At 34.3% G+C, this 8,845-nt stretch overlaps 1 protein-coding gene across 2 annotated transcripts in view; it reads left to right on the forward strand.

Moving 5' to 3' along the window:
* The window catches only part of NOL10 (nucleolar protein 10), a 139,339-nt gene that overhangs the window by 34,108 nt on the left and 96,386 nt on the right, over positions 1–8,845 (forward strand). For both annotated transcript variants that reach the window (XM_001371846.4, XM_016428129.2), the window contains exon 9: positions 476–561. In XM_001371846.4, coding sequence (XP_001371883.1) covers positions 476–561 — 86 coding nt within the window. The remainder of the gene's footprint in view (positions 1–475; positions 562–8,845) is intronic.

Consider the following 8,845-nt stretch of genomic DNA (forward strand, 5'->3'; position numbering starts at 1 on the left):
CAGTGTGCAAAAAGACTATTTTATTAGTAAATACTTGAATTTAGACCATCAGTAGGCAGAAGAAAATATATCTTTTTTGTTTACTTTCACAAATATGCATATTTTCTTCCTAATTTTGGATCTTTTGTTCTTATAATTTTGGAATCTTCAAAATGTGTATAATAATTTCATTACTTTCCTCATAAGGTTTTGAGGAAAATGAAAATCCATTAAAAACTTTAAAATCTTATAGAAATGTTAATTAAAAGTACTTCCAGAATGAGAAGCTTCTTTCTCTTTTCCTTATGTGACTTTCTTGGCAAGTTTTAACCTTTCTTGTTAATTAGTTTTTATCTTGCTCACTGTATATCATGTGAATATTTTTGGGTATTTTTGGAAGGGGTAGTGTTTATGATAGATAGTCTCTGAAGTGTATTTGTTATCACTCAATAAGACAAGATATATTTTTAAATAGAAGTTTGTTTCTCCTCTTTAGGGTAGAGTTGAATGCTGGGACCCTAGAACTAGAAATCGGGTTGGCATCTTGGACTGTGCTTTAAGCAGTGTCACAGCTGATACAGTGTAAGTAAAAGAAAGTGACCTGAATTTTTAGACAAATTAGTCTTTGGCTTCACCAATGCAGTGTATTCTAAGATAAAGCAAAATAGTACATAGTAAAATCCTTATAAATATTCCAAGTCTAAAGGTGTCAGATATAATAGATTCATTTATTTTTTTAAAAAGAACTTCTGTTATTGAACTATACTAATTTGAGATAGCGTCAACAAAAAATCTACAGTAGAAGCTCTATAAAGTACTTTACAGGACTTCCTAGGTGGTTATAAAGAAATTTCTAAAATAAAACATATTTAGAAATGGCATTCCTACTCTGTAGCATTTTGAAATTAAAAGTGAGTTATAGTGGAATGGATTATTTCAGGAATTAGTAGGATCCTCATTACTGAATGTTTTTAGTGGAACCTTGATGACCGCTTGTCAGGAATGATGTTATCAGTATTTCTTTTTGAGTATCAATTGGAATAGAATATCCTCTAATAACATTCATTGTAATGTAGTTTTACCTGTGTGTTTTGTTATTATTTAAAGAAACCATTTTTAATTGAAATTATTATAACTAAAAGTTTCCTCTTATTAAACTTTAGAGGAGTTGCTGTATGTGAGGAAGGAAAAATGGTGCTTTATTTACATGCCACTTTTTGTTTGTATAAATGTGTTTTCTTTTGAAACTAGAATTACTTAGCAGAATGAATGAATGAATGGTATCTAAATATATATTTAATTTCCTATTTGACTTGAATCCCAGAGTTGCAAGGGTCCTGCCTGATCATTTTGTCCAAATCATACCAAAATCATTAGTTTTGTCTCCAAAAGTCTTTGCAGACTGTTCTTTAAAGGTTATCTCCTCTACTAGTAATGCTTTATGTAGAGCTGTCCAGCTAAAACTAATTTAGGGGTAGCTGAAAAATAGGATTCATCTTTTGAATTTCAGCCATTAAAAAAGCAAATTTTGCAATACACAACTGCTACAGGTTACCTTAGACTCTTTTTAAAAAGAACTCATATTTGGTTTAAAATTAATACTTGATATCAATTCTAAGACAGGAGTGGTAAGGGCTAGGCATTTTGAGATTAAGTGATTTGTCTAGGGTCACACAGCTAGGAGGTATCTGAGGCCAGATATGATCCCAGGTCCTCCTGACTCCAGGCCTGGCACTCTTGTTCTATCTAGATGCCCAACTACCCCCCCCCCCCTTTTTCACACTTCAGATTCTTAAAAATTTTTTTTTTCAATTTCATATGGAAACAATTTTAGAAACGTTTTTTCTGACATTTTGTGATTCAAATTCTCTCCTTCCCTTATCTCCTCGAGAAGGTAAGTAGTCTGAAATTAGTTATAACAGTGCTTTCGTAAAAATATATATTTCTATAATCCTCATGTGACAAAATATGTCACACATGCAATAAAAAACTCAAGAAGGAAATATGGTATACTTTGATCTGTAGTTAGACTCCAGCAGATCCTTCTTTGGCTGTGGATAGCAATTTTTATCTTGAGGCCCTTGGGGTTATCTTGGAACCTTGTTTTACTGATAATAGTTTAAACCTCCTATCTTTTATTTTTAATTTTTATTATCATGTAAAACACAATTCCATGTTGGTCATTGTTGTAAGAGCACACTCAAAACTAACCAAAGCCCCTCAAATAAAGCTATAAATGCACTGATGTGAAAGATGACCCCAATAATTCTTTCTCTGGAGGTCGTTAGCATGCCCTACCTTTCAGGATTCTCTCAGCATTTCTGAGTAGCCAAGTTTTCAGTTGATCATCATACAATATTGCTGTTACTGTGTACAGTGTTCTCCCAATTCTACATCAGTTCCTGCAGATCTTTCCAGCTTTTTCTGAAATAATCTTATTATTTCCTATAGCACAATAATATTCCATCACCATCATGTACCACAACTTATTCAGCCATTCCCCAATTGATGGACATCCCTCAATTTCCAATTCTTTGCCACCACAAAAAAGAGCAGCCATAAATAATTTTGTACAAGTAGATCCTTTCTCCCTATTTATTATCTCTTTGAGATATAGAGAAAGTGGTGTGGTATTACTGGATCAAAGGATATGCAGTTTTGTATCCTTTTCAGTATAGTTCCAAATTGCCCTACACAGTGGTTGGATTAGTTCACAAGTCTACTAACAGTGTATTAGTGTTCCAATTTTCTCACACTCCCTCCAACATTTATAGTTTTCCATTTCTGTCATATTAACTAATCTAATAGGTATGAGGCAGTACCTCAAAAGTGATTTAGAGTATTTTTTATTATAGCTGTAGATAACCATGCTGTCTTCATATGAAAAATTCTTGTTCCTATCTTTCGATTATTTATCAACTGGATTATGAGTTGTATTCTTATAAATCTAACTTAATTTTCTATGTTTGAAAAATGAAACCTTTATTCAAAGTTTGTTTTTACAAAAATTTTTTTGTTTTGTTTTTGCTAGGCTGTTGTTACTTTAAATTATTTTCCTGATTCTGCTGATTTCATTCTTTATCAGTTTATAAAGGTCCTCAAAATTATTCATATTTATAACACTCATTTTAAATAAGTTGTTCTTATGGTTCTGGTTACTTCACTCCACATTGGCTCATAAATATTTTCATGTCCTTTTAAAATGACCTCTTTTCTCATATTTCTAGTACAATAACTCCATCACTTATTCTACATTCCTTATTCTACCACTACATCTTATTCTACCATTCCTCAGTTGTTGAATATCCTCTTAGTTTCCAGTTTTTTGCCACCACAAAAGGAAATGCTGAAAATATTTCTGTACATCTGAGACCTTTTCCTTTTATTGCTTATGGATAAAAGTCTACCAGTGATAAAGCTAGGTCAAAGTTAGTAACCTATTTAGGAAGAGCAATATATTTAGGAACATATATTTTTGGTTTTAATTCCAAATTGCTTTCCAGAATGGTTGTACCTATTCACAGGTTTACTAACCATGCATCATTATGCCTATTTTCTAAGTGCCCCTTTAGCCTTTGTCCTTTTTCTTTTTTGTCATCTTTGCAGCTCTTATGGGCATGAAGTGGCATTTCAGAATTACTTTACTTTACATTTCTCTAACTAGGAGTCATTTGGTGCTTTTTTTCCCATACATGTGTAACTTGGATTTCTTCCCTTGAGAACTATGTGCTTTTTTCCTTAGACCATTTAGACTATCAGTTGTTGAACATCTCTTTTTCTTATAAATTAGTTCCTTCTATTGGGCAGCTTGGTGGTACTAGGTAGAGTTCTGGGCCTGGAGTCAGGAAGACTCATCTTCCTGAGTTCAATTCTGACTTCACATATTTAACTCTTTATGTGACCTGGGTAAGTCACCCAGTCCTGTTACCTTAGTTTCCTTATTTGTAAAATAAGCTGGAGAAGGAAATGACAGACCCACTCTCTGTCAAGAAAATCCAAAAAATGTCTCGAAAGTTAGACATGACTGAAAAATGACTGAACACAGAAGTTCCTTATATATTTTGGAAATGAGATCTATATCAGAGAAATTTTCTATAAAGATTTTTTTCCCAACAGCGTTGGTTTTTTTTTTTTTTGTGCAAAAATGATTTTTAAAAGTTTCATATAATCTAAATTATCCATTTTATCTTCTAGGATCTTATTTAATCTTTTTTAATTAGGAACTTTTCTACTCTCCATCGACTTGTGTTATGATTAAAATTAGTTTCTCTGCTAAAAGTATTATATTTTATGAGGTTTATTAAAGATTAAGAAATAAAATACAAAATAAGAAAGCATGTGCAACCTACACTTTGCCTGCTTGGTAGAGAGCCGCGTGTGCCCAGAAGCGGAAGACGAGAGAGAGCACGAGTAGCCGGGGAGCCCCTTTAAATAATAATTTGTGATCTTGCACTCAGGTGAAATTCAGGAATATTATAGGGCAATCTGGGAACTAGCAAGGACTTCTGGGGATTGAAGTCTAGGGTTCAAATCTCCATTTTACATTTCACCGTTTGATCATTTGGGAAAAGTTTTCCCCAAAAAGGATCATGAAAACATAATCAACTTAAAGATTACAATAATTTGAGGATAAGAGGGAAAAAGAACAAAACCAATAATTGCTAGACATATCAACAAAAAACCAGTTAGGGGGCAGTCCCCTTTGGCATGAAAGTATACATACAAATAAATGTTCAATCAACCACATCCAAAGTTCATTCTTGATCTTCTCATGCAGATTGTGGTCTGGAGGCATCTTCATGATGTCTTCTCCAAACAGTTCAGGTTCTAGATTCGGAGAAGTGGCATGTTTCTTAACCTAAAATTCTTCTCAAAAGGAATTTAAATTTTACAATTTAAAATAATAATATTTTTACATTTCCCCGTTAAGAGGGTGATTGAAAAACACAGGGATCACTTAGGGATGCATAGCTGAGTTATGAGGTATATGAATCAATTGGCAAGAGAAATTAAAAAAGACATCAGAAAAATCCAAATAAAAAATAATTTCTGGATGAAAATATAGACTATCAAAGTCTTAATGTGTAAAAATTCCAAGTAAAGAAAGGAAAAGTAAATCTCTAACGGTCCTTGAATCAGGGCCCAGTTAAAATGATCTAAGCAATGATGCTTTTACCCAGTCAGTAGCCAGGACTACAGAAAGTTTACCACACTATGAAAGACAGAAAAGGGACTAGATTATAGAAGCCAAGTAGGAGCCAAGTTTAGGATACTTGTCTGAAAGTATTTTCAGAGTGAGTGTGGCTACAAGGAAGGCCTATGTCTTAACATATGTTAAGTGTCGCAACCTTGAGTCTTCACTAGTTTCAAGGCCTTTGTATTGGCTTAGAAGTGTATCAATCCATCCTGGATTGGTTTATCTTTGGCCCTGTGCAATGACTCTTTTGTATATTTTGTCCTGGAATCAGACAGAATCATTAAGCAAAGTCCCATAATTTTTTTTTAAACCCTTACCTTTTATCTTGGAGTCAATACTGTGTATTGGCTGCAAGGCAGAATAGTGGTAAGGGCTAGGCAATGGGGGTCAAGTGACTTGCCCAGGGTCACACAGCTGGGAAGTGTCTGAGGCCAGATTTGAACCTAGGACCTCCCGTCTCTAAGCCTGGCTCCCTATAATTGTTTTTTAAACAATTAGTGGCATCATTTTTATGGTCTTAAGCTTTTGGGGGCATGCATTGACATTATAGGAAATGTACTTTAAACTTATATTACTGCAAAATCAAAAAGTTAAGGAAAACTTTAATAATGGTGACATGTGGTTGAAATATAAAAAGGAGAGAGAAAAAAACTGAAATAGTATATTGCACATGCAAGAAAATATAATAAAAGTGTTTAAAAATAAAAATATAGCTTATAATCATTGACACACTGTGTCAACTAAGAAAATATAGAATACAAGGCTTTTTCACCAAAAATGAGATCCATTTCCTCTTCATATCTGACCATTATCCACTATGAGTACAAGCAAATGAATTTCAAAAGGTAACATTTTTTATAAAGAACAGTAGTACAAATATGTGGTATCAATATCCCCAAAATTCTCAATAGCCCAATTAATTACAATAACAAACAAACACACTATCATTTTTTACACATGAGTTGCTGTAGGGCATTTTTAAAACCTGTGATCTGATGGATATTTGTCACAATTTTTACAATCATAACAAATCTTTCAACCTTGGTAAACATATTTTTAAACAAAGTAAAACTTATTTTGGGTTTTGAACATCATCAAGAAATCTAGATATCATTCTGGTGGAAGTAAAATGAGCTTAAGAGTATAAATGAGAGGTGCTCTCCTTTTTGGGGGGGATTCTAGGGTACTAATTGCCCTGAGATTAACTTCCCAACTTTCATTCACATTTTTATAAATGCAGGAGTTGGGGTTTATAATTCTATTTCATTTCAGCTACTAAAATGGGCCTCACCTCGTGTTAGGGGCAGGCAAAGTCACCAGAGATTGTTAAGAAAAATTCTAAAAATCATGTCTAAAGAACCCTTAAAATCAATTTGAGATATTTAGCTCATTAAATTTTCCAAAGGTTATTATAGCAATTTTCTGATGGAGTCCATCTATCCTCTGTGTGACAGTTTACAAAGTCAAAAATAGAAAAGATGTTTTTATATGGGCCTTTTCAATAATGTTTGTTCAGTATAGTTATAGGGGAAAAGAAATTGAGTTTAACAGTAGTTAAAACCCAGTACATTAAACTGATTCAGTGTAACAGAATAGTATTGAATGCAGTAATATATGAACTTAAAATCACAAAGTTAAATTTTAAACAAAACAATCGGCAACATGCAATAGAATACAGAGATTTTTTATAAAACATGGGAGTCTGAAATGCCTTAAAAATATAACCTCCAGTCTCTTTAAAGTTCCTTGGTTTTTTTTTTTTTTAATTATCCATTTAGATGCCTATTGTAAGAAGGTAGAAGACTGATAACAGGTAGGCAATGGGCGTTAAATGACCTGCCCAGGGTCACACTGCCAGGAAGTGTCTGAGGCCAGATGTCAACCAAGGACCTCCTATCTCTAGGCCTGGCTCTCAATCCACTAAGCCACTGAACTGCCTTCGCATAGTAAGGGTGGCTTTTAGGAATCTCAAATTTGGCTAAAGAGTTGCAGGGAGCTGAATTTTTCCCTTGGTACTCAGGTGAAGTAAATGAAAGCATCAGTACAGTCAAAAGATATCCTCTTAAATTAGCCATGCTTTAAGTTTCTATTTGGAAAAGTCTTTTCCTTCTTTCTTTCTTTCTCCTTCTCTGTGATCCCCTGCCCCCAGTCCACGTGGAGGCTAATTGTAGCCTAAGGAAAAAACATCCCTGTTTTTTTTTTTAACCCTTTCCTTCTGTCTTGGAGTCAATACTGTATATTGCCTCCAAGGCAGAAGAGTGGTAAGGGCTAGGCAATGGGGGTCAAGTGACTTGCCCAGGGTCACACAGCTAGGAAGTGTCTGAGGCCAGATTTGAACCTAGGACCTCTCCTCTCTAGGCCTGGCTCTCAATCCACTGAGCTACCCAGCTGCTCCCCCCCACCTTCCCCCATTTTTTACCAGCTGGTTGAAGTGAGTCTTGGGCCTGGGGCGATGAGCGGTCTGCTAGGGCGATGAGCCATCTTCTCGGAGGCCAGGGTTTGCTGGGCGGGAGAGTTGTGACCAGGTGAGTGAGATCTGGGTTAAACAGGTCTGGATTGCAGGCAACAGGAGCAGGCAGCAGGTGGGAAGGGTTGGAACCAGGTGAGCGATGATATTGAATCAAGAAAGTCTGAAGAGGATGGCTGTAGGCAGGAGCTGATCAAGATGGTTTTCTAAAAAAAGCATCTTGGAGAAACGTAGCTTAAAAATCATTATCTATGCTATCTTAAAAATTTTTTTGAGAGTTTTTTTTGTCCCTTTGTGGTTGCCAAACTGTTATGATTAAAATTAGTTTCTCTGCTAAAAGTATTATATTTCATGAGGTTTATTAAAGATTAAGAAATAAAGAAAATACAAATTAAGAAAGCACGTGCAACCTATATTTTGCCTGCCTGGTAGAGAGCCGCATGTGCCCAGAAGTGGAAGACGAGAGAGAGTGTGAATAGGCGGGGAGTCCCTTTAAATAATAATTTGTGCTTTTGCACTCAGCTGAGATTCAGGGAGATTATAGGGCAATCTGTGGAACTAGCAAGGACTTCTGGGGATTGAAGTCTAGGGTTCAAATCTCCATTTTACACTTGAGATGTAAATTTTTTCTAATATTTTTCAAATTTGTTTATGATGTGACCTTTTACATCTAGGCCACCTTTCTAACTAGGGTTTATTGTTTGCGATATTGGGTTAATCTAATATCTTCTGTACTGTTATCCAATTTTTCCAGCTGTTTTGTCATAGGATGAGTCCTGTCCCAGTGGCTCAGGTCTTAGTATTTATCTAATTCTAAGATATTAGATATATTTCTTTCTGCATATTTTTTTACTTAGTTGGTAGGTATATCTAGTTCCACTGATTGGGCTTGTAGTTTCCTAACAAGTACCAAATTATTTTAATTGTAAATGTTTTGTAGTATAGTTTGAGATTTTGCATTGTTAGACTACTCTTCATTTCCAATTCTTTTCATTATTTCTTTTAAAATTCTTTATTTTCTTTTTCTTCATTATGAATTTCATTATTTTTTCTAGTTCTATAAAGTAATCCCTTGAATATTTGATTAGTTTGATATTGAATAAGTTAATTTATTTTAGATACTATTGTAATTTTTATCATATTGACTCGTGCTGCTCAGAGCTATTACTCTTTTTCTAGTTATTTAGGTGTATATTTCTGAA

The sequence above is a fragment of the Monodelphis domestica genome, chromosome 1, assembly GCF_027887165.1.
Source record: "Monodelphis domestica isolate mMonDom1 chromosome 1, mMonDom1.pri, whole genome shotgun sequence".
Classification (NCBI taxonomy): Eukaryota; Metazoa; Chordata; class Mammalia; order Didelphimorphia; family Didelphidae; genus Monodelphis; species Monodelphis domestica.